The sequence below is a fragment of the Nuphar pumila genome, unplaced genomic scaffold (genome assembly GCF_984573655.1).
Source record: "Nuphar pumila unplaced genomic scaffold, dmNupPumi1.hap1.1 HAP1_SCAFFOLD_400, whole genome shotgun sequence".
Classification (NCBI taxonomy): domain Eukaryota; kingdom Viridiplantae; phylum Streptophyta; class Magnoliopsida; order Nymphaeales; family Nymphaeaceae; genus Nuphar; species Nuphar pumila.
In genome coordinates, this window is record NW_028323328.1 from 36,209 (window position 1) to 61,555 (window position 25,347).

The following is a 25,347-nucleotide window of genomic DNA, read 5'->3' on the forward strand; positions in this document are numbered from 1 at the left end:
AGTGGCGACGTTCATTCGTCAATCAAAGTCACCAATCTTGTTGCAACACGCCGGCGCGGTCCCCAAACCCTAAAGAACACCCGCACCGTCCACACTCCTGCACCGAGTAATTCGCCGAGTTTTATGAAACCGAATCACCGAACCGAGCCGAATCTGGTAACGCTAGTCAAGACCGAGGCCGAGGTCACTCAGGGCTGGTCGACAACTCTAGCAGGGCATGGTACGACTGCATTGACTGCGACTGCGCTCAGCACTTAAATTTCTTGCGCCCGTTAGTGTCGCTCTGGACAGATTCGAACTATCCTGCTTCCCTATTCGCGCCTCAGGCAAGAGCGGGGGCCCCGCCGCGGGGCACTGATGCTTGGCAACTGAGGGCCTCTTCTCTGTCTTGAAAGGTGAGTGCAAGCGAGTATAGGTTTGCTTGTCACATGCCACACGCTGCGAGCAACGATACGTGGCACCAGATTCAGGGCAGAGGTGGAATGGTGCGGTGTGCGGTGGTGCATCAACCTGAAGTGGGCAAATGCATATTGGTTGACTGTACAAGCAAACATTTCAGCGTGGGGACAACAGTAGCAAACAAGGTTTGGCCTGGTCATGAGGCCGAAGCCCCATGGGTCCGTCGTCGCTTGATTGATTGATTTATTTGTTTGAACCTCAGATTGTGCACCTCTCTTGTAAAAAACACACTATCTTGCGCATGCGGTGCCACATTCTGATGATGTAGTCGCACCCTGGTTTTGCAGTCAAAAGCTATCCAATGGGATGCGAAACTGCATTTTGTATAAACAAGACGTGCTTGTAGGCCATGCTTAGCGTCTTCGTTGAGGGTGGGGCCCACATAAACCTTCACAACCCCTGCCTCTCTTGCATGGCGCAGTTTCAAAGGGCGACAACATCTATCACCTGGTAACCGCGAGGATCTGACTGTCACGGTTAGCCTCTTTGATAGCCTTTAGCAGCGATGGGATCTGTGTCTGTCGGCTGTCCGAGGTGGGTGACTAAGAATACGGCGTGGTACTGCGAGTAGAAACAAAACAAGAGCAAAACAAGTACGCCAACAAGACTAACCCAAGATTTTTTGTGCGGTCGATATTCGCCAATGGGGTAGCGCCCCTGTACCATTGATCCGGGCCGTCGTCACTGATGGGCGTGCCAGAGGGGTCACTAGAGGCGCCGGCGGGATTATCACTGACGAATCCTCCGTTGTCCGATTAATTTTCCAACGGCTGCATAGCCGAATCCAGCCCTCAAATTTCCATTGATTAGTCGATGATTTTGAGGCTATTAATTGATTGTCAGGAAACAGCCGACAAATCGGCCAAAAAGAAAAGCTATGGATCCCCGAATGATTAATTTATTGTAATCATGTGCTGAAGGATCAGCATGACACGTGTTGTGGCGCGCGAGCTCGATTCAATTTGAAAACGGTCAATGGCGCCACAACGGTGTCAGCAGGCATGATACGGGGTATTCTGAAGGGAAGATATGGAATCCATTCCCCATAACATGTCACATCATTGAAGGAGCTGCCCATCCCGACAAGACTCCTGATTCGGATCCGAGGAGGTGCTCTCGGTGGCACGGGGAGCACAATATTATAACATTTTGCAAGTGGACCAACAATATGATGCCTATTGTGAGTGCATGTTCTTCAAAGTCTGGTAGCTACCGGCCTCGCACACCTGGTCGGGACCCTCCATTGCCTTTGCTTCAGTGCCTGTGCGTCCTCCCTCGATTAACACGTGGATGTAAAAGTCATGTCCCCTGCGCTGAAAGGCCTTCCAGGAGCCGGTCTTCTGCTTCGCTTCGAAGTCGGCTGCCGACGAAGGCCGACTTCTGGCGAAGTTCTCGACGCTATTTCACCGTCTTGTCTCGAACTGCGTGGCACTGTGGCTATCAAGGGCCGTTTGCGGCATGGACGCTGCGGTGTGGCCACGCGCTCCGACGTCTGTTGCCGTACATGCGTGCGACGTGTGACAAAGGAATCGTGTTTTGCACACGCACTCGCGCGGGTTGGAAAGCCACACAAGGACGAAATTTGCAGTCACATCAGGAGAGTTTGCACAGATGAATATAATGGAGGTCAACTTAGTCAACCGCCATCCGAGTGTCCAATCTGTCATGTAGGGTGCTGCAGAACTATCCAGCTGGACAGCTCGGTTCGACGAAGCTGGGTATGACGCATCCTGCCGATACATCTCAACAAGTACGAGCAACCAGGAGCAGATGCTCTCGACTTCCATATATTATAGCATGTGCACGTGAGCATGACAGATGTAACACGGCGACAAGATTTGCAGTGACATGGCCGTCATTGTTTTGAACGCTGCCGTCTGGCCACGTGCTCCGACGCCGGTTGCCGCAAATATGTACTGTTGGAGAATATAGTGTGCCCTGTGGCTAGGAAATTCTATTCTTGTTTCCCTTGTGTCAATATCACTGTAGTCTCTCTGGGTTGCTGTGCTTGGACGCTAGTCATGAGGAATAGGTTCTTGTGTGTCTCTCCCTTTGATACTATCTAGCCGTTATTCCCTCATATCTCCTGCGTCCATGCGTCGTTGTTTGTTTAGGACGAGTAGTGTTGCAATGTGTGCTGCGTCCATGAAGAATGCTTTTGATGTGGTGCCTTGAGCAATCCAGTGTCGTTGCGTTGCTCAGCACCTGCATGCTTTGGAAGTGACACGACAGCCAGTCGTGCGTGAGGGCAACCGTAGCTCTGTTGCATCGACGCAAAACGCTCCATGCGTTTACCATAGTTGAGCATAGTCATGTCGTAGACTTGTGCGTGTGCTGTGTGGTTCCTAGGTACCTGGTTAGTACCTGGGTCATACATCTCCATGGAGTATATATTGAGATGCAGTACTTTGGTTCCTTGAGTTGTGCTGTAACGACAATAGCCAAGTACGTCGTTACCTGGACATCAGGTAACAGTTGCAGTCTTGTTGTGAACCTTCCCGTTTGTTGAGCAACATCGATTTCCAACATGTACAAGCTTCATGACCACGCCTAACCAGTCTCTCTTTCGCAAAGCCACGGCTGAGGCCTCCGGTCTAAACAGCCACTGGTTTCAATTGCTTCATGGCTTCTTCAAAGTCCCAGTTTACTTTCCATCCATTTCTTTTTGCCATCGATTATGTTGACAATACAGTGGCTTCGCGGTTGCTACGCCAAATTACAAGAGTAAGAAATCCTTCACTTCGGAAAACACCATTGCTATTCCCGATGGCATTGGGAGGTCAGCTTGGCATTCTCCACGCCTGGGATGTTCACAATCTTGACAATAGCAATCAAATGTAGGCTCAGTAGGCATGAATTGTGTCGTGGCGCCTGGGGGGTGCTACAACATTCTAGTCCTACAGCTCCATCTGATTGTGTGATTAAGCAACGCTCGTTTTGCTGAGCCTGCTTGGCGGTGTCGCTCACGAATTACTTCATACTACACATGACCGCGTGGCCCTACCAGGTTGGCGCCAAGAAAGAAACAAGGCAGCCCAAAGAAGACGGCGTTGACAACGGGCAAGACAGCCACAGCTGATCTCGCGCCTAAATAGGTTAAATAGGTGGCGCCAACCTGTGCATGAAGTATGAGGTGTCTCTGCGGCTGGGTGGCAGTCGATTACGAAAGCATGCTTGCTTCTATAGGCAGCAGGCTCTGAGCAGAAAATAGTACATTTAATGTGATACATGGCACTATTCAAACTAGGTAACTGATGACCTTGAAGGCAGATGCTTCACACTATCAAACTAGCTAACTGATCACCTTGAAGGGAGATGCTTCCAACGTCCCACACGCGTACAAGCTCCTGCTGTCAACCCACACGCACAACATTTCACAAGTCGACAATGCCGTGAGGTTTCCGGGGATGAGCAAGATGGTATCTGGAGAAGGCTATCGTACTAAATCAAACAGTTCTGAAAGGTGCTGGACAGCGTGACAGTTCTGGTTCGGGGACAATGACCTGAATATAGGGCTTATATTCTGATTGAATGTACATATAGGCACCCCAGACTTGCCCAGCGTGATGCGTGACCAACCAACCATCAGCAATACTACGGTAACCATTTATCGCAGCAAAAGGTCCATGCTAAAGGTGGTTTCCGATCGCATAATAAACAATGGTGACGCTAGAGTGCTGCCAAGCACTTTTGAAGAATTCTTGCATGCAACAGACATGATCACGACGTTCCGTCTGTCAATCAGACAGCTAACATTTCCCAGCTTTAGACGAAAGGAAAAGGAGGTATGAGGGGACATGGCGTGGTTTCTGATGGATATGATGATTTTAATGGAATAATGACGAAACTATGAAAAAAAGGATGTGTTACATCGAAAGGCGTGATATATGAAAGCCTTTCCATGTAGCACCCTTCCACAGGCATCACGCTCGCAAGGCAGTTCTCGCCAGAATAAAGAAGCACATCAATCAATCGACCATCATGCAATTAAATCCCTTTCCAGTCACCTGAATCTATGCACTTCCAGGCACGTGGAAAAGAGAAGTACAAGAAGATACAAATCGGATCCCTGCTAGATCCCCTAAATCGGAAAAAAAGGATCGCGACCTGATTCCACACTGTACAGATCTAAACAGCCATGCAGCATCGGGGCTGACCACTGCACCTCGCACCATGTGGCACAGACGTGGGGCAGTGTTTCGACGGCATCGGGCCTGTCCCCGAGATTCATATATTTGCAGGCATCTGGACCCAGAAAATCACTCTGCCTGGCAAAACACAACGTGGGGCCAGGACACCCCAAGGGCTCATCAGTATGAGCCCTTGGATGCATCAAAGAGTGATGCATTCAACCAGACCGGGCGTGAGGTCTCGGCCCCTTGAGAAAGTCTCTCTCATCGTGTTCCACAGCGCTGGCGCAATTCCTAATTGATTCATGTCAGCAAGGGACATATTTTTTTGGTTCCTCTCACTAGTTGGATTCATGGGGGGGGGGGGGGTTGGGGAGGCCCGGCGCCCGCCACCCGAGCAAACTACAAAGTTAGTCTTTCACATTCTATGCTGACTATTGGCACTGCGTTTCTTCAACCGGCGCCTCCACAGAGAACCTACACGTACCCGAACAGCCGCATGTCCATCGCAAATTGCATTGAGAGCGCGTACGCAGTCGTCTCGTTCAAAAACTTCATCGCGACGACCTCTGGAGATAGGCAGGGGTGCTGCAACGGCTCCGAGGGGTCCACCTTGACATCGCGCACATACGCCTCGCCCGCGTTTCGGTGTGGCATGCCGGTCGCATTGACCTCCCCGCCGTACCGCTCCGCAATGATCCGCTGAATCTCCTCCCAGTCCGTCTCGAGGTGCTCCGTGCGTCCTATGTAATCGACGAGCGATAGGCCGTCGGGCGTGAAGGTGGTGTGTGCTTGCTGCATGATGTGAATGCTCGGAAACTGCACCGTCCACTTCCCCGACTGCGAGTGGCTGGCAGGGCCCATGTACGAGCAGCAGTCGTCGTCTCTGCACGTCGTCTGAAGGACGCCGACGTCGTTAACAAACTCGGAGAACGGCATGATGCAGAACTCGCCCGGCGAGTCGTCGGAGAGCCGTTTTCGAAGGAACTGCCGGAACATGTTGTACGCGCTCAGAGCGCGTGCGATAGGGTTCCGCACGACCGTGAATACGAAGTAGTCTCGCCACTCACGGTCCGAGAACAAGTCCTCGCGGAGTTCGTCATTTCTGCAGTTGGATTTGTCCGCGCAGTAGGAGCTCATGATCGCGTGCTTGATCGATGACGACGACGACTTGGGGTGGCGGATCCAGATGAACTTGAACTTGTCGGAGATGTAGACCTGCAAAAATGAACCATTGAATGATGAAAACTCATGAATCCATCCATCGGTAAAGACGTCAGAGATGTAGACCTGCAAAAATAGCACATTGAATCATCAAAATGCATGAATAAATTCATCGGGAAAGATGCGAAGGCTGTGTGATGATGATGCGTCTTTTCCCAAGTCTTCCGCATCCGCGTGGACATTGGCAACACCAAGAAGTACATGGGATTTATCGATGTTTATGCCTAAGTAGCAGTGCTGGCCCAGCATCAGCATTTGGACACGGGCAGCTGCACTGGAGCACCGATAATGTGGTCATTTATTGCCAGCAGGGTCTCTGAAACTGAACACAAGTCCATCAAGCTGTAGGACATTGATGACGCAATCACTTGCCGTCAGATTTTTCCAAGCCTCCAGCTTGCTCCTGGGAGCCTCGGCCTCTGCCTCTACCAAATGGATATCATGGGACCGCAAGCAAAGGTCATCCAAGAGACTTTACTTCAGTCCGATAGTGGTCTTCATGAAATAGCTAGTCCTCAACGGCTTCGCGGAATCGCAGCACGCTTTCTTTCTGTTTCACCACGAAACTGCATCGTGTGAGCTCCTAGAGTTGCAAAGCACAAAGAGTGTACCTGTGACCAAATCGGAGGACAGATGGCCATGCTACAGTTGCACGTAAACTGTTGCCAACCAGCTAATGATTGCTCGTTTCCCTTCATGCACGAAATCAAGCATTGCTGGTCCATCACAGCACATGGATAATGGCAAGCAAATAGTACAAGTAGTACGTTCGAAACAATACTCATTCAACGTCAGCAGTCCGAGCAGGCAAGCCTGTGATGAATTTGCGGCCTCTCGCACGAGCAAAACGAGAGCGCCGGTACATCACGGCATTGCCCCTGCATAGGCCTTGTCGCCGAGTCATCTACTCACCGCACACAGGTTGACAAGCCTCTACAAGCACTGTTTATCCAGCTGTGAATGGCTGTGAAAGCTATGTTCTATGAGCGTCACAGATCGTTTCATTCAATGAAAAGACTGGCCAGAGCGCACCCTTTCGGACCAGTAGATAGGCAAGCCTGCCGTTGTCAAACGGTGCCTCGTTTTCCGGTCCAAGTTGAGCAGGTTCGCCACAGAGGAAGCCAGAGCGCCTTTGTGCACACGGCCATGCACCTTGGCGCCATGGCAAATGAGGGAGTCTGAGAACCGCCATCGCTCCTTCACGTTTTGTTGAGCCAGATGGAACATTCTGATGACGTCCTTGCTCTGGTACTCAGGGCGGTTCTTGCTGCCTCTGAGCATGGCAAGCCTCCCAGTGTCGTTGGAGGCTTCACGCGAGCTGTCGCGCTCAAAGCCCGTGTCAGTAGCTTCTAGGTCAGATTCAGTACCATAGTCGCCCTCAGACGCATCACTGTCCTCGAATCCGTAGTCGCCGTGCTCCGACGCGTAGGTGGCTTCAATACTTGGATCACTTTCAGATGCGTCGGCTCCAACTCCATAGTCACCATACGCATCAGCGCCTTCGAGATCGCTATCAGCACCAGCGCCGGCGTCAAGGCCATAGTCATGCTCGGACGCGTCGGCTTCGCGAGCGCTGTCGTTCTCAAATGCGTCGGCGACATCGTAATCGTTCTGAGTGCCATCGGTGGTGCTGCTTGCAGGACTCCCCTTGCCTGCATCGGCCGCTTCAACCGCATCGTCGCTGACATCACTCTCAGACGAGTCGGCTCCGACGCCATAGTCACCATAGTCGCTCTCTAACACGCCGTTGCCTTCGAGATCGGCATCGCTATCAGCATCAGCATCGCTGCCGAGGCCATAGCCAGGCTCGGACGCGTCAGCTTCGCGCACGCCATCGCTCTGAAATGCGTCGGTGCCATCGACATCGTAATCGTTCTGAATGCCATCGGCGGCGACGCTCGCAGGGACGTCCTCGCCCGCATGGGCTGCTGCAACCGCATCGTCGCTGACATCACTCTCAGACGAGTCGGCTCCGACACCATAGTCGCCATAGTCGCTCTCCAACACGCCGTTGCCTTCGAGATCGGCATCGCTATCAGCATCAGCAACGCTGCCAAGGCCATAGCCAGGGTCGGACGCGTCGGTTTCGTGCACGCCATCGCTCTGAAATGCATCGGTGCCATCGACATCGTAATCGTTCTGAGCGCCATCGGCGGCGAGGCTCGCAAGGACTTCCTCGCCCGCATGGGCTGCTGCAACCGCATCGTCGCTGACATCACTCTCAGACGAGTCGGCTCCGACACCATAGTCGCCATAGTCGCTCTCCAACACGCCGTTGCCTTCGAGATCGGCATCGCTATCAGCATCAGCAACGCTGCCAAGGCCATAGCCAGGGTCGGACGCGTCGGTTTCGTGCACGCCATCGCTCTGAAATGCATCGGTGCCATCGACATCGTAATCGTTCTGAGCGCCATCGGCGGCGAGGCTCGCAAGGACTTCCTCGCCCGCATGGGCTGCTGCAACCGCATCGTCGCTGACATCACTCACAGGCGCGTCGGCTCCGACGCCATAGTCGCCATAGTCGCTCTCTAACACGCCGTTGCCTTGGAGATTGGCATCGCTATCAGCATCAGCATCGCTGCCAGGGTCCCAGCCACGTTCGGACGCGTCGGCTTCGCGCACGCCATCGCTCTGAAATGCGTCGGTGCCATCGACATCATAATCGTTCTGAGTGCCATCGGCGGCGCCGCTCGCAGGACTCCCCTCGCCTGCATCGGCCGTTTCAACCGCATCGTCGTTGACATCACTCACAGGCGCGTCAGCTCCGACGCCGTAGTCACCATAGTCGCTCTCTAACACGCCGTTGCCTTCGAGATTGGCATCGCTATCAGCATCAGCATCGCTGCCAGGGTCCCAGCCACGCTCGGACGCGTCGGCTTCGCGCACGCCATCGCTCTGAAATGCGTCGGTGCCATCGACATCATAATCGTTCTGAGTGCCATCGGCGGCGCCGCTCGCAGGACTCCCCTCGCCTGCATCGGCCGTTTCAACCGCATCATCGCTGACATCACTCACAGGCGCGTCAGCTCCGACGCCGTAGTCACCATAGTCGCTCTCAAACACGCCGTTGCCTTCGAGATCGGCATCGCTATCAGCATCAGCATCGCTGCCAGGGTCCCAGCCACGATCGGACGCGTCAGCTTCGCGCACGCCATCGCTCTGAAATGCGTCGGTGCCATCGACATCATAATCGTTCTGAGTGCCATCGGCGGCGCCGCTCGCAAAACTCCCCTTGCCTGCATCGGCCGTTTCAACCGCATCGTCGCTGACATCACTCGCAGGCGCGTCAGCTCCGACGCCGTAGTCACCATAGTCGCTCTCTAACACGCCGTTGCCTTCGAGATCGGCATCGCTATCAGCATCAGCATCGCTGCCAAGGCCATAGCCAGGCTCGGGCGCGTCGTCTTCGCGCACGCCATCGCTCTGAAATGCGTCGGTGCCATCGACATCGTAATCGTTCTGAGCGCCACCGGCGGCGAGGCTCGCAGGGACTCCCTTGCCCGCATGGGCTGCTGCAACCGCATCGTCGCTGACATCACTCTCAGACGCGTCGGCTCTGACGCCATAGTCACCATAGTCGCTCTCTAACACGCCGTTGCCTTCCAGATCGGCATCGCTATCAACACCAGCGCCGAAGCTGAGGCCATGGTCACGCTCAAGCGCGTCAGCTTCGCGCACGTCATCGGTAGCTTCAACCGCAGCATTGCTGACAGAGTCGTTGGCGGCTATCAGCACAAAGTCACTCTTGAATGTGTCGGAGGCCTGCTCACGCACAGCTCCCCCCCCAAATCCGCTGGCAGCTCCATGTGCTGAATCGCTCATGAACGCGCTGGTGGCATCGTGGATGGTGCCGCCTTGGACTGCGTCGGGAGCTCCAGGCGCTGAAACGATGGTGAACGCGCTGGTGGCGCCTTGCACGATGCGGCCTTCGACTGCGTCGGTAGATACAAGCACAAAGCTGCCACTCCCGGGGGCGCTGGAGGTGTCACGCAGGACACTGCTGTCGAATGCATCAGTGGCTTCAAGCGCCACACTGCCCTCGGTCGCATGGGTCAGCGAAACTAGTGCTAGGGCCAGCAAGAGCGCCACAACAGCTGCAGACCGAGCTTGAGCTCCCATCTGGCACAGCCTGCAGCACTTGCAATCGATTGTTCCATAGGCACATAAATGAATTGATGGTCTGCATGTAGTATATGAGTCCGAAAGCGAAAAGTTTCCCTTCGTCGGGAACGGCGAATCATTGTTGCTTAGATAGTTGGATTGCTGCAGCTGCGTTTCAACAGCATTACCAACCTCACACTCGCAAAACCATAACTCCCATGAGCAGGGAACGTCAGCAGATAGGATGGATGAGCCAGCCCAAAGAAGGCGGCCATGCCAACCTTCACTGAGACTGCCACATTGGAGCAGAAACGCAGGTGCTCCCATATCCAATACTCGATGTTATGTACCTAACAATCGAAAGTAAAATTAATTATATGACTACATGCTGGTGTCAAGAGTACTGTTCACCAGCAGACATAATGCAACGCAGCTCCAAGGGTACCTACAGGTATCAAGAATCGTGGTGTGCGCTATAATATTTTCAGATCAAGAAATATATAGAGAACGTGACGCAACGCAACACTGGCGCCTGGTCAAGACTTCTCTAGACTACCATACGACCTTTTCGTCGTCGCTAAATGATTTGCTTTTCCCCTTTGGCGCTGTTTCTGGCAGACAGAGGAGCATGAGCGGGTGTGCCTGATAGCGCTCGATGTTGGGCGCCCCGTCGCACAATCCGGGCCGCATTCTGACATCACATGAGCACACAAGGGGCCTTGAACAACAGGGCCGTTGGCGATTCTTTGAAGGTAATTGAATACGGTATGTGGAATGCCCATATACACTTCTGCCGGGCCTGAGCAAAAGAGATTCCAACAAGAAAACACGAAAAATAACTCCATCAAAAGTCATGCCAAGCCCACGCATGCGCGCTCCTTCTACGAGGACATGCCCACAGGGCTTCGGCCTCAAGCTCGAGCGCGATGACCTACTTGAGGACGCTACTTGAGGATCACAAGGGCCCAGCGCTCCCCTACTTCACTGAGGAAAAGCAGTCATGCCAAGCATCGTGTTGCCAGACGGTGCAACTTTCGTGTGCCAACAACTGAAGGTGTTTGAATATTGGGGGTGGAATTAGGGGTCCTTCGTCATTTTGCTGAAGCATTGGCGCCAGCGTTTCGGCCGGCCCTGTAAGTTGCGGGTCCAGATGCCTGAAATGCATGAATTTCTTTGGGGGGGATATGGGTTCTGACGCCTTGCTGGCAAACTGACTGGTGCCCAGGTCGTGATTCCCAAATTAATTGTTTATTTAGGGGCGTTAAGCCTTGTATAAAAGGGAAAGGTCATCTCATCGCGCGGCTTCATCATCTCAACAGAGCGTCTGTGATCGAGATAGAGCGTCCGTGACCTTTGAGAGGTTTCCCAACGAAGCGAGATCTGGGGTATGGTCTTATACCCGCTGCATTGTAAAATGGTGCCAGGAGATATGAAATGTCGTTTGGTACAAGGTAACACAACGATAAAGCACTGAATGGTGACTCAGAGAACAGTGAGAGCCAGCGATGTTTCATTGGCAATGACATTGCTGTAGAAGTGTTTTGCATACTTCTCTGACCCCTGACCACTGCAAACACGTGTGGTTTGATTCCAGGTGGACTCTCGATTCCCAATTCTGCTGACAAGGTTTCCTAGTCACTGCCGCCCACAAAGCTTTCGGCACCACGCTGTCACCTTGCTTGACAAGAGTCTTGCTGTGAGGGTTTGTTTCGTTCTGCGAATTATGGGTGTCCTGACAAGTACAGCTCACTATAAATTATTCATGTTCTCACGCGGCCGTCAGCGCTGCTGCGTTGAGCACTTCCTCTGCTAATGCAAAACACATCCACCCTAAAACCCTATACCTTGGGTCAACCAGACTGGTAAAGTACGTTAAGTCACAGAACCGCATGACACTTATCGCATAGGGGTACTTCATAATCTGTTCGTTTTCCACGGGCGACGAGGCTCGCGTCGGTGTGTTCTAGACAGATGTGGGTGCAGGTTGGTGCCTGCACCTGGCATGCACAGACGGCAGCACACTACATGTTCACTGATCTCGAGGTATCATGAACGAATGACCTTTCCATTCGTGCTACTCTGTCAATGGCTCGTTCACTGGAAGAACCATTACTGCTTGAATGCTGGTACTGAGCAGCACTGGGCAAGTCAAGCTGGAGAAAAGTGCGGCTGGAGACAGCGTTCGCTGGCCAATTTACATTCGCAAGGGAGTTCAGCGTGGCAAGCAGCAGCCACGGCAATCATCCGCAGAAGACACGTTTATACAATGCCTGCCTTGCGTGGAACTAATGAAACGTCCACGACGCAGATGCAGATGAATGGGTGCCCTCAAGTCGGGGCCATCTGTGGGGCGATAGAAGCATGCTTGGTGCACGGCATTCCTGTCACTCAAGTTTAACTTATTTCCTGTCAACAGAGTGTGTAGGCGGGTGGCAGCTACAAGGTTCCCGGCCAGAGAAACGACAAAAGCAACTGCAGCACACGACTGAGCCCCTTTTACTCGCTTGCAAAACACCGAACGCTCGATGGCTTGTACGAGATCTCTTCAGCAGCAGTGAAAGATATGATAAGTGGCTGGTTGGAAACATACCTCGCATACGCTGGAAGCAACTAGATACGAACTGTCGTGGATACCGAACAATTGGCATTTCGCATCATCAACATTCAGTCCACAGGGGATCTACATCCCTTCAGGCGGAAATTCCTTCGAGACCGATCGCCAAAGCACAGTAATGCGTATGCCTCTGCGCAGTTGAAAACGCGAATGTATAATTGACGCCGAGGGTGGATGAAGCAGAGCTTCGGCTCGAGAAGATTCACGTCTATTCATGCGATGAGTGGTCATTGAAACATCTCTGCTCAGAGATGTGAGCACGTTTTCGTGAGCGCTCCTCGACACTTCGGTAAGCGTACTATCCTCTGCTAATTAGGGCAAAACTTGCACGACACAGCCCAGTCAAGCGGGTGATTCAGCATGAATGCTCTGACATGCAAAGTCAATTGGGCACTCCCATTGACATCTAGGATATGTGTACCAGGTGATGTTGTAACGAGTATGGGAAGACTGCCTGAGAGCGATAATCAGCTAGAGCTGCAGTGTGGCTGGCTGTTCCCACCGAGACTTCTTTGCACCGGTGTAATCACTTTCGTTTGAAGGAGACACTCAGCGAAGAGGCGGCCGAGCACGGGTTTTTCTTGTACAATTTTGCAGGCCTTATGATCGGTAATGCACATGCATACTTGCCGCGAGTCGGTACCCGTGTCCAAGTCGCGGAAAAAGCGTCTGAAAATCGTTGATGTAGTATGCTCTTTACATCGGATCATGTTGCGTTGTACGGAACGCTGAAGAGCCCTGAAAGAACTTGGTTACGGGAAGGAACGTGTGGCATGCATGCCTGTGACACACGTAGGGCCCGCGCCAAAATATCTCAGGGGGTACTATCTCCTGGCTGTAGATGCGTATATATCAAGTTGTAGTTGTATCCGTATCTTTTACATGAAAAGCTACATGCCCACTCATCTACATATTTTCGCGTGTAGCAAACGGGGTTGCGCATGCTAGCTTTGTTTGCTTTGAACGGGACAAAATGACGTCGTTACAGCTCGCTTTTAGATCTGGCCTTCGTACGCCCTTGCGCACTCGCTCCATTGTGAATGCTCGCCCTTCTGGTCCTAAGACGGGAGTCGTGTTCATGCCTTTTCAGGTGAGCTTCTAGACCAGGACACCATGTTGTTGGCGGTGTGAATCGCTGGCAACAAGTATGCATGGTGTATCTGATCTGACAAGCTCTCGAGTTTATGTGAAGTTTATAAATAATTACAAACAAGATAGTGAAGTTTTGCTTTGTTGGCATGCCAGCAAGGTAGTCACTGCATCGCTCAAGGAGCGCCAGGGTTTGGGGCCTCGGTACAGCACGTACGCTTGTCTGTACGCGCTGAAGGGCTGCTTCGACTATTTCCATGCAACCATCGACGTCAATAATATCAATTATATAGGTTCTGCCGTTGCAATGCACCGACACCCGCATCTGTACACGGCGACAAAGTGGGAGCTAGCCCGTGACTAGTTATGCGCCGTCCATAAGAGCTGTCTGAAGTAATGCTTCACCACGCCCACCAAGGCACACGAAATTAATCGCACATGTGTATCTCCTCTACACAATAAGTCAGTACTGGGAAATCGTAAAGTATGCAAAAAGCGTGTACATGCACACGGTGGGCGTCAACTTTCGCTGCCGTGCAGGAGGTGCAATCAGAGCTGTCGCTGGTATCCAGCACATCTGGGGAGACCAGCTCACTCGCGCGCATGGCGTACAGTCCAGAGTGTGAGGCGGCTGTGAATGAACAGATCAACATCGAGTACAACATTTCGTACGTGTATCATGCGCTCTCTGCGTACTTCGATCGCGACAACGTGGGGCTCCCTGGTTTCGCAGCATTCTTCAAAGCTGGCTCTCAAGAAGAACGTGGCCATGCCGAGATGCTCATGGAGTTTCAGAACATGCGAGGGGGCAGGGTCAAGCTTCAGGTGCGACAACTTCAAAGACCTGGCGTGCTTGCCGATTAATTGATTGATTGAATCAACCTCACACTTGAGAAAGGCTTCCTGGGGTTGGATTTTATGAGCAAAGCAGAACGAGAGTGTACGATTGAGGATGGGCAGTGGCATATCAGCCTGGAATACATATCAGTGCAACGGCGCGTCCGCCGCAATCACCCTGACTCAATTCCCAGGCGCCTCGAAGGAGGCAATCGGAAGATAGTCCAGATAGTTCACAGAAATCGGCAAGTGGCAAGCGAGGCGTGAGGAGATGCACCTGAGGTGCAAGCGGTTGAAAGGCGCTCCTTGAAACGCAAAACGAGAGGGATTATGGGTTTAAATTCTCGGCGCAGGCGAAGCATAGCACGGACACATTGATTCCCAAGACGTTCTTGGAGTGGCCCATGACCATGTTGATGGGTAGTGTTGTAGAGAGACACATCAGCAGCATCACTCCAGCGCGTGAGGCCACGCCTTGCCACGTCTTGAAAGTCGTGGACTCGAGATGCTCGGTGGTGACTTGGGGGTTTCCGGGTGGTAATGTTTACCCCTTGCAACGTCTACTTGCCTGTTCTGAATGTCTGAAGGCACGGTGTATCTGTTCCACCCTGGGCATGCATCATTCAAGGTGCGCGCGGCCGAAGCTATGAGTATGGCACGATAATCGATCGCTTCATGTACTTGATGGAAACAATGGCTGCACATATTTGCCCACGGCTTCGGTGTTACGATCAGAGACCGTTTCAGGCATGAGTCTCAGAAACTGCTCATACGGATGCCAGCAATGTCATGATGATGATGTACCTTTTACAGCACTACCGCATCCTCATGGACATTGGCAACTCCAAGAACTACTTGGGAATCAGTGTTACCAATACATTCATCTGAGGCAAGCGCACCTGGAATGCCTTAAATTAATAAATCAATCAGGGATCACGCCATGCCCATAAATGCGTGATACAACGCTTCCTAGACAGCGACCACTTTTGCCGTCATATTCGGCCTCCAGTCAATGAGACCAAGGCGCGTTTCGTTGAGTATCTCATAGGTTGGATATCTTGAGATACAGCAGCCAGGTTTGATTGACTTTCAATTCAGTATTCGGTTTCCTAAATGACGAAGGAAACCCCCTTCAGGCTAGTGAAGCAACCCCATCCCTTTCAGAGGCAAAAGCAACAACATTACACCTCATCAGTGGGATTCATTCGCCCCTTCCCAATCTCGCTTGTGAAACGATGTTGCTGTGTGAGTTGCCCTACTTGTGTTGCGTCTCAGCCTGAGCTGTGGTTAGCACTTTGCCAGACCGTGTGATTTGCGGGAGGAGATGCCTGAAGAAGTGTATTTTTTGCAGACAAAAATAGGGGTTAAAACCCAATCTGGCGCAGCGCTGGCGGTAGAGTGAGTGATCAGGAATACTTCGTTGCTGCATCAATAAATCACATCGACAAGCAGGACAAGTCAGCACATGATCAATCTTTTCACAATGCTTCCGCATCCACATGGACATTGGTAACTCCAAGATTCACTCGGCAATCAGTGCTACCATCACATGCCGAAAGCAACCAAGTACTTAGATACACCATTGAGGAATTGAGGCATGAGGCTGAAGCGCTCTGGGCAGTATGCGTCATCAAAGAGTCTTGGCAGGAATCCCGATTGATTTTCGTTCAGTTTTTAGTTTTTTAGCGTGGTTCTTCTTCGCAGGCGCTAACAGCACCCGAGATGGAGTTCTCCAACGACGCAAAAGGAGACGCACTCTACGCGATGGAGCTCGCCCTGTCATTGGAGAAGCTGAACTTCCAGAAGCTCCGGAACCTTCACGCGGTCGCCGACGCGGCTGGGGACGCCCAGATGTGTGACTTCATCGAGGGCAGCCTGCTGGGGCCTCAGGCCGACGATGTCAAGGCGGCGGCGGTCAGGGTGCGTGCTCAAATACTACCGTGATCAAGGTCTTGAACAGAATCAACAATGAACGCACATCCTGGCAGTTCATCCCAAAGAAATCTGGCTGACGATTATGGACTGATCATGGTCCGATTATATCAAACTGATGTCGCCGAGGACAAGCTTCACTGATTTCGGTGCTTGCAAGTCGCCCATAGCACGTTGAATATTTTACAACATTACCGTATCCTCATAGACATTGGCAACTCCAAGAGCTGCTTGGGAAGTACGCTTCCAAATATCCGGCATCGAGGTTGTAATGTTGGAACTTAGTAGCGACTGCACTCATGTACTGCGGCTAGTACAAGGTTTGTCGTCACAACAAAGGCAGAGCCTTTGGATACGTACACACCCATACATGTGCTTGTTACTAGAATCATTCAGGATGTGGACAATACCAGAACGATCACTCAATAGCTAGTTCCCAACAGAGGACAGCTTGCTGACCCTACGCTGACGATGTGCACCCTGCGCTTATGTTCCCGATGGATGTTGTGTTTGTTTTCAAGCAGATAGCACTACTGCCACCCTCTGACCAGGCAGAGATTTGTTGGTATTGTTACGGTACACCGCCAGAGCGGCCTGGGAAGTTTTAGACAGAGGGATCACGCATGGGGGTCTTTCATCTACCATCGGCGCGATCACGGTCACGCTTTTGGACTCGCCGCCCAATTGCCATAGAGAAAATATGTCGAATTTTCAGGTATATATGTAGGGAAAATATGAAAAGTGGTGTCACGCTCCCAAAAGGTTCGTCCCTTTGTTGGTGTTGTTACTGTTATGTGGCGTGAAGGCACCGCTCCTTCTTGCTGACCGCTGAGATCTGTCCCTTGCGGGTAAGGACAAACCTTGGTTTGCTTTTGAAGCTAGGAAGCGAATGCCAAGAAATCAATTGAGATCCCCGCCAGGTCCAGGCACCGACGTAATTTATAGCAGGCGCTCAGCCATCCATAATCAGGGCTATGTGCGCATGCGCTGGGGCCGATTTCACCAAGGCCCCTTCGCCTCGAGGCCTATCGATTGCCAGTCATCGACTCTCGCCCATTGTCAACGCCGCCTTTTTTTGGGCTGTGTATTTCTTCCTTTCTGCCTCGACGCCTGACATATGATATCGGTGTGGTGTTTAAATCTACGCATGCACCTCCGCAGTTCTTGGGGTGCATGAGGCATTGCTGCTGACAAATGGGTATGCTTGTGCAGGTGAGCCAGCTGCGTCGCATTGGCAAGGGCTTGTCTGTGTGGATGTATGACAAGGAGCTTGGCGAGGAAGTGGCCCAGGCATAGCCGTCTTCGCGTCAGGGGACGTGCTGATCTTTCATACTTGAATCGTGGACACTTGTGCTTGGAACGAAATTGCCATGCGGATTTTGACAGGGCGCAGTATGCTGTCAGCCCTGTGATGAGGGCGATGAGAGGACGCCATGGTTCCGAGACTGAAATGGGACCTGTGGTCGTGCGCTTGACCTGACAATCCTGGTTTTACAACAGTCATTCTCGAACATGCGACTGCCTGTGAGATTAGTAAAGCAGTTTTGTCTGTACGGCACGCATGTTGTCAGGCTGACAAACATCGTACATTGTTTGGTACGAACATTGGTATTTTCCGACAGCGCAAAACGCAACCGTGTATCTCGAGATGCGACATGCATGAATAACATGCTGGCAGACATCTTCGACGTCACAGCCAACGGAGGGCAGCGTGTTGAATTATCCGTGTTCATGTTGTTGGTGACCACGCGTGGTGCAAACAGTCGTTGAGGAGGAGCACTAGAATGAGGTTGCATCGCCAGCCAGCTGTCGTGGCCATTCGGCAGGTGAGCATTCCTCTGCGCACGCAGTTGTTCGAGCGACATGATTTTTTTTTACCACGTTTGCATTGTTCACGCTACGAGGTGCATCTCCATCTGTGGCACGTTCTACATGATATGATTGATTGCCCACCTGTTTGGTTCCCCTTCGCAACACTGGGCCAGCACCGCGATAAGAAACCGGGTGTCAAAATACGTGGCACATTCATCCTTTATTACGTGCTTGATTTTCCCTGTACTTTGCACATGTGCAGTTCGAACAGGTCGTTCATGCTGAAGGCATAGGGTTTACATGACCCTATGAGGCCATACATCAGATGATTGCCATGTCCAGGCAAGTTTGGCAGCTTAAGAGGCACTTTACTGCCAACCTGCTTGTCTTCGACGTCATGAGGTGAACTCCGGATACTGAAGGTACGTTTTGTTGAGCTGAGCGTATATACATGTGCTCCCCCGCTCAAGCAATGTTTGCGACAGCCCATCCCATGGCAATGTGACGGCGTAACCAGGTATTTTCGAATGCATACCTTCAAATTTCCAACATGTTTCACCATGCTGCTGTACAGGTCGTGCTGCGTGTTGCACCGTCCCAGACGAGGGCGGTCGTTGAATGGTACGGTCCGGACAGACCGAATTGGCTGGGACCCATCGGAGGCGACCCTCCATCGCATCTCACGGGCGAGTTCCCAGGCGATTATGGCTGGGACACAGCAGGTCTCTCCGTGGATCCCGAAACATTCAAGCGCTACCGGGAAGCGGAAGTGATTCACGCACGCTGGGCGATGCTGGGCGCGCTGGGATGCATCACACCCGAGCTGCTAGCAATGTACGCGCACGTTGATTTCGGAGAGTCCGTCTGGTTCAGGGCTGGATCGCAGGTCCTCAGCAAAGGCGGGCTCGACTACCTGGGATCTGCCAATCTCGTGCACGCCAAGTCCATCGCAATCATCCTCGCCGTGCAGGTGCTACTCATGGGGGCCATTGAGGCCTATCGGGTCAACGGTGGCCCTCTCGGAGAAGGCCTTGACCCTCTGCACCCCGGCGATTCGTTTGACCCGATGGGCCTAGCGGACGATCCGGAGGCTTTCGCGGAGCTGAAGACGAAAGAGATCAAGCACGGTCGGCTGGCAATGTTTGGCATGTTTGGCTTCTATGTGCAGGCAATCGTGACCGGGAAAGGGCCGATACATAACCTCGTTGACCATGTCGCGGACCCTGTCAATGTCAACGCCTTCCATTATGCTACGAAGTTCGCTCCGTAGCCCGTCCCTTCAATTCGGCGCGAGATCAGCTTTTTGGCTGTCTTTTTGGTACAGGTAGTGTCTGTAGACACAGCACGCTCATTGCGAGAATGGCTGGCCCGCGTTTCCAGCGTTTAATCAAAACCCCGACTCGCCCTACCGTTCCCCTTGCTCCATTCTAGTTGTAATTATTTTCATTCATCTTAATTGTTTCGCACTCCAAAGCCTGATATCCTGCTGAATGAAAGTGATTTCAATCTTCAACGCCGCTTGCTTTTGCTGGTGTGTTCATGTCATTTCATTTTATTTGGCTGTTGTGCCAGTGCCAAGGGGCTGAACACCTGTCGCCAATTAAGGGCAATTTCCCACATTTGCTTCAGTGACTGTGCACTCCGTTCCAATGATGCAAAGTTCAGACCTTTTGAAGAGTCAAACACTGCCTCAATGGCAATTTCCACCATTTGCTTCACTGATTGTGCACTCCGTTCTGCCCTGCATTGTGCCGCCACGGCGCCAATACCTATGGATATCCTGGAGGGCACTGTTGAGTCCTCCCTTATGTTCGAATACAGCTGTGTCTACAAGAGGGCGTGCCTGGCAATGAGTGGGTATGTGTTGTGTTAACAATAACCTGACGCCTGGGCTGGCAGGGTCTAGATCACTGAGTGACGGTGATCCTCCCATGCATGACTGCGGCAAGGCCTGTTGATGCTGACCATACATTGATCTATGGGCAATGATGTTGTTCCGTTGATAACTCTGCGGCTGTAGAACACGGTCGACAAGCGTTTGGGAAGGTAGGAATTTTGGAGTTTGGGTACTCGCATGTCACGTTGCTCTACATTGACTAACCTGGAAAGTTAGTGACTGAAAGATAATGAACTGGACACGCAAGCGGGCGCAAAAGGGCGCGTCCTTGACTATGGGCGTGGCAACTAGAGCTGATCTCGCGAAGGATGCAGCATTTCCCCAGAGCGCCAACTGGAAAAACAGACATCAATATTGCTATACATTGACGTTAGGGTGCTCGCGTTGCTGTGCTTCCAGCCTGCCAGCAGCGCCTGTTCCGTTGCGGTCTCGCTCTTGTTTTCGTTTTTCTGCTTTCTTTTGGTGCGTTCGTGCAGCCCTTGCTGCAGTCGCGTCGTTTGTTGTGCTCTGCTCGGTTGTGCCTCCCTGTTCGTTAGGGTGCTCGCGTTGCTGTGCTTCCAGCCTGCCAGCCGCGCCTGTTCCGTTGCGGTCTCGCTCTTGTTTTCGTTTTTCTGCTTTCTTTTGGTGCGTTCGTGCAGCCCTTGCTGCAGTCGCGTCGTTTGTTGTGCTCTGCTCGGTTGGGCCTTCTTTTCGTTAGGGTGCTCGCGTTGCTGTGCTTCCTGCCTGCCAGCCGCGCCTGCTCCGGTGCGGTCTCGCCCTTGCTTTTTGCTGTCTGCTTTCTTTTGTGCGTTCGTGTGGCTTTTGCTGCGGTCGCGTTGCTTGTTGTGCCCTGCTCGGGTGCGCCTTCCTGTTTGTTTGGGTGCTCGTGTTGCTGTGCTCCCTGCCTTGCCGGCCGTTTCCTTGGCCTTTTGTTTTTTGCCCTTGTTGCTCTGCTTCCGCTTGTTGTGGGGGGGCCTTTGTGTTGCAGTCCCCTTGTGCCGCCGCTCCCTGTGCTGCAGGTGCGCGCATGAGTGGCGCCCTGCCGCTAGAGCCGGGTGGGCACGCCCCTGCCGAGGCTGCCCCTCTTTTCGTGTGTCCGGAGCAACAGTGCTCCGCTGGCTTCGCGGTGCAATCGCAGTTGCTGGAGCACATCCGAATCCACCACCCGTCAAGCGGGTGGCAGCTTAACGGAGGTGTGCTCATGCACTGCCCGTCTCCATCCCCCCGTCCGGCATCGACGGCCCCCGCCACCCCCGCCGTGACAGAGAGGTCCCCGCTGGCATACGCGCCGCCGTCCCCGTCGCCGGCCTCACCGCTGCCCTCGTTGCTGGGGTCCCAGCCACGGCCCCCGTTGCAACCCCCGCCGCGCCCCTCGCCGCCGACCCCACTGCGAACCTCCCTCGGCCCCCAGCCGCAGGGCGAGCCCCCACCCCCGCCGCCGCCCCGCCCACGACCGTCAGAGGTTGCGCTCTCACGCAAACATGGCCCGCAAGGCCCGCCCAGCCTCCCCGAGCCAGCAACGAAACGGGCGAATGCCGGGTCGCCATCCTCTCCGCCCGCCTAAACTGGGCTCGCAACCCCCATGAACGTGGCCCCGTTACGACTTGCCGATTTTTACGCTGTTCGCGCTTTGGCAAGGGCGGGAGCTGCCGTCTGCTCCCGCGAAGGCGAGCGGTGCATGGCGGTAGCCACTGCCATGCGAGCAATAACGAATGCCGGCGGTCACGCACCTGCGCAAGCTGCTTCTTCCCTCCCCTCGGTCCCCCAATCGCCGGGCGGTAGCGCGCACTCTGCGCCCAGACGTTCGGCGCGCTTATCCCCGCCACCAAGCGGCGCGATCCCCGGCGCGCAGGGCGCTCTCCTCACAGCAACTCCGAGGCAGGGCCACGCCGCAATCAACATACTCGCGCGCGGAGAAGGCGCGTCCTTCACGTGGCGCGACGAGATCCCGGCCCGCCAGCACGCGCTGCCCTCGCGTGCCTCCGTGGTGGAGCCCATTTCTGTCCTGCCGAGTATGAACCCGTCAAGCTGGCCGACCTGCCAGGCTGCGTCCGCGCCGCGCGCGTCCCCCCTGACGGCCCGGCCTGGTTCTGGTGGGCGCACGGCCCAACAGCGCGGAGCGGTCATTGCACTCCCTGCCGCGACCTCTTCCCCCCTCGTTCCGGTTGACCCGCGCATGTTAAGGCGCACCCAAGACGTCCCAGCGCGTGCTAACGTACGCCCTTCAGGCGGCATGCGTGCCGTGGGCCCTACGCCGCCGCGGTGTCAGCCGACGCTGCCCGCGCCAACACCGCCGGCGCCAAGCCCACCGGCTGTGCCTCCACCCCCCATGCATGCACCAGCCGCACCACAACCCGCACTGGGCGGCCCCGCTCCCCCTGCCAGCGCGTCTTGCCCACATAGGTGCCGCGCACGCGGGACGCCCTCAGCGCGGGGTCGCGGCCAAGGATCGAGGACATGCGCTGCACGCTCGCGCTCGGGCACCCCACGCGCTGCCGTTCAGAGGCAGCCAGCGCGTCAGCCTGCCCGCCGCATCGACATACCGCAGACTGTGCCGTCAGTCATTCGCGCGCAATGGGGTCGCGTCTACGCACGCGCGCTCTTGGACGTGGTTGATGCGGTCGAGCGCGCCGACGACCCCCAGGCCTCCGCCGAAGTACGCGACGCCCTGGACACCCTGGCGGACCTTCCCAGACGGGCGCTGGCTGACAACCGCGGCTCTCATGGGCGTAATAGGCGCGCCCTGGCCCGCATGGTCCGCATAGAAGCGGGCCAGGCGCTGGAGGACGAGGATGACGATGACGCCACCGATGAGCGTGAAGCTGCCGTCCCGTGCCTTCGCCGTCGCACCCTGTCGGCCGAGCAGCTCATGGCGCTGCGGGTAGAACGCATGCTTGGCCTCGGTAGTGTGACCCGTAGCGCGCGCGTGCTGGCATCAGCGCCCTTGGCGGATACGCGCTCTCCCGCTGTCATTGCTGCGCTCCGTGAGAAACACCCGTTTGCTGAACCGCCGGTCCCCTTGGAGGACGCCACACCGCCCTTGTGTATAGACGCTGAGCTGCTCGAGCGCGCGCTTAAACGCCTTGACGCCAAACTCGGCTCAGCGGGCGGGCCCACTGGCATGACATATGAGCACGTCTTGGCGGCCACCAAAGCCTCGTCCGCGGCCTTCAATGCCACTCTGGCTTTCGTCAACCTCAGGCTCACGGGCAGGCTGCCACGTCACTCGTCGCTTCTGGACTCCTCCCTCGTGGGCATACAAAAGCCGGATGGTGGTGCCCGTCCCATCGCGATCGGCGAGGTCCTTTACCGTCTCACTGGTCTTTGCGCGATGACAGCCTGTGAGGAACTTGGGCGCTCGCTCGCGCCCCTGCAGCTCGCGGTGGGCGTCTCGGGCGGGGTGGAAGCCCTAGTGCATGCGGTCCGGTCGGCGCTGGCTGCTGACTCTGACGCCGCGCTTTTGACCGTAGACATGGCCAATGCTTTCAACGAAGTCGACCGTTCTGCGTTGTTCGCGGCGGTGCAGGAATATGTGCCTGCGCTGCTGCCGTATGTGCAATGGTCGTACGGTGCGCCCACCGACTTGCACATCGTCGGCGCTCCAGCCGGCACGGCTCCGATCCAGTCGCGCACGGGGGTGCGCTAGGGCGACACCCTTGCCATGCTGCTCTTCGCCCTGGTGGTGCAGCACATCCTAGAACGCACTCAGGCTACTGAGCCCGCGGTTGCCGTGCTGGCGATTGCGGATGATGTCAACCTGGTCGGCAAAGTCGCCGCCCTTCGTGGGGCGTTTCACACGCTCACTGGGGATCGCGGCATGCCCAGCGTTGGCCTTCGCGTCCAGCCCCGCAAGTGCGCTCTCACTGCAGGGCCTTCCATGGCGGTTGCGGATTTGGCCGCTGACCTGGGCATTCAGCACTGCCCCAGCGGCGTCACGGTGTGTGGCACGCCCATTGGCACGGACGCGTACATTGCTGCCGCCTTGTCTGATCGCGCGGACAGAATCGTCGAGCAAGTGGGCAAGCTCATGGCGCTGCCCGTCAGCCATCAGGCGCAATTTGCCCTACTCCGGTCCTCTCTGTCCATGCGCATGGCGCACCTCTTGCGCACGGTCGCGTGGGACCACCTCCAGCCCAGTGTCATGCGCGTAGAGGATGCCATCATGGCAGCCGCCAAGACGCTCTTCCAGGTGCCTAGGGTCGGTGCGGCGTCTGCGCGTGCTGTACAACAACTCCGGCTCCCTCTTCGGCATGGGGGCTTTGGCCTGCGCGACGCGACACCCCTCGTCGCAGCCGCCGCGCTTGTGCAGGAGCTTCGAAGGCGCAAGCGGCCATGCAGGGTGGTCCTGACATGTGTCGGCCCTTCTCGGGCGCGCTGCGGCCGGCGTTGCTGTCGGCGTGGCAACGCGTCTACGAGAAGCCGCTGGCGAATGCGAGTGGGAGGAGAGCACCCGGGACCTGCCGGCGGAGTTCGTGCTTGAGGCCCTACCCCACGTCCAGAAGACCGTGTCGCGGATCGTGGGCGATCGTGCGGGCGCGGACGTGCTCGCGGCCTGTGACACTAACACCATGGAGGGCCAGCGTGATGCGGCGCGCCTTCGCAGTGCCTCCACTGGCACGTCGTCGGGCTGGCTTACTGCGCTGCCCGTGTGGTCGGCTCTGCGTCTTACCAACGCGGAGTTTCGCATGGCAGCCCGGCATCGGCTCGGCTTGGGGGTGTCGACGCTGATCGATGTCCCTCCATGCACCTGCTCCGCTGGCGATTCGACAACGCCGGACCACGCTCTCTCCTGCAAACATAACGCTGGCAAGGTTGGCGCCATGCCATACGCCGCGCTGTTTGCGCGTCGAGCGCGGAGCCGCTTTACAGCAGCCTTGCGGCCCCAGGGTCGCGAGGGGCTGCCAGTCAACGTCGGGGCGACATCCTCGTGGTCTGGCCTGACGGTGGCGTCCGCATCCTGGATTGCGTCGTCGCGCACCCGGCGGCTGCGTCGTACGTGCGAGACGCAGCGGAGGCTGGAGGGTCTGCGGCTGCGAAGGCTGAGGCACGGAAGCGGGCAGATTTCGCGGAGGTTGGCGAAGGCTCTGCGTTCAACTTTGTGCCGCTTGCTGTTGAGTCTTACGGCCGCATGGGTGTCGCGGCGTCGCGGTTCCTGTCGGAGCTTGGCGACTTGGTGGAGGCGGCGGGTCGGCTGTCCAAGGCCGCTTTTGTACGGACCGTGCGTCGGGAGCTCAGTTGCGCCCTATGCAAGGGCAATGCGCGCATGTACTACA

The 25,347-nt window shown here is 55.0% G+C and overlaps 2 protein-coding genes across 2 annotated transcripts; both read left to right on the plus strand.

Annotated features, from left to right (window-relative positions):
• The first annotated feature begins 13,501 nt into the window (after positions 1 to 13,501).
• LOC149810288 (ferritin-3, chloroplastic-like) lies at positions 13,502 to 17,682 on the plus strand. Its single transcript, XM_089994312.1, has 4 exons — positions 13,502 to 13,618; positions 14,158 to 14,442; positions 16,159 to 16,374; positions 17,599 to 17,682. The coding sequence occupies exons 1-4, from the start codon at positions 13,502 to 13,504 to the stop codon at positions 17,680 to 17,682; spliced, it is 702 nt and encodes a 233-aa protein (XP_089850438.1).
• Positions 17,683 to 18,748: 1,066 nt separating this feature from the next.
• LOC149810289 (chlorophyll a-b binding protein of LHCII type I, chloroplastic-like) lies at positions 18,749 to 19,468 on the plus strand. The gene has a single exon (XM_089994313.1). The coding sequence runs from the start codon at positions 18,749 to 18,751 to the stop codon at positions 19,466 to 19,468; it is 720 nt and encodes a 239-aa protein (XP_089850439.1).
• Positions 19,469 to 25,347: the final 5,879 nt, after the last annotated feature.

Bases quoted from the DNA above. Each gene is read 5' to 3' on its own strand.
- LOC149810288 (XM_089994312.1), top strand. From the start codon at position 13,502: ATGACGTCGTTACAGCTCGCTTTTAGATCTGGCCTTCGTACGCCCTTG. The intron at 14,443-16,158 runs GTGCGACAACTT...TCTTCTTCGCAG, and splicing joins GGGGCAGGGTCAAGCTTCAG to GCGCTAACAGCACCCGAGAT. The intron at 16,375-17,598 runs GTGCGTGCTCAA...ATGCTTGTGCAG, and splicing joins TCAAGGCGGCGGCGGTCAGG to GTGAGCCAGCTGCGTCGCAT.
- LOC149810289 (XM_089994313.1), top strand. From the start codon at position 18,749: ATGTTTCACCATGCTGCTGTACAGGTCGTGCTGCGTGTTGCACCGTCC.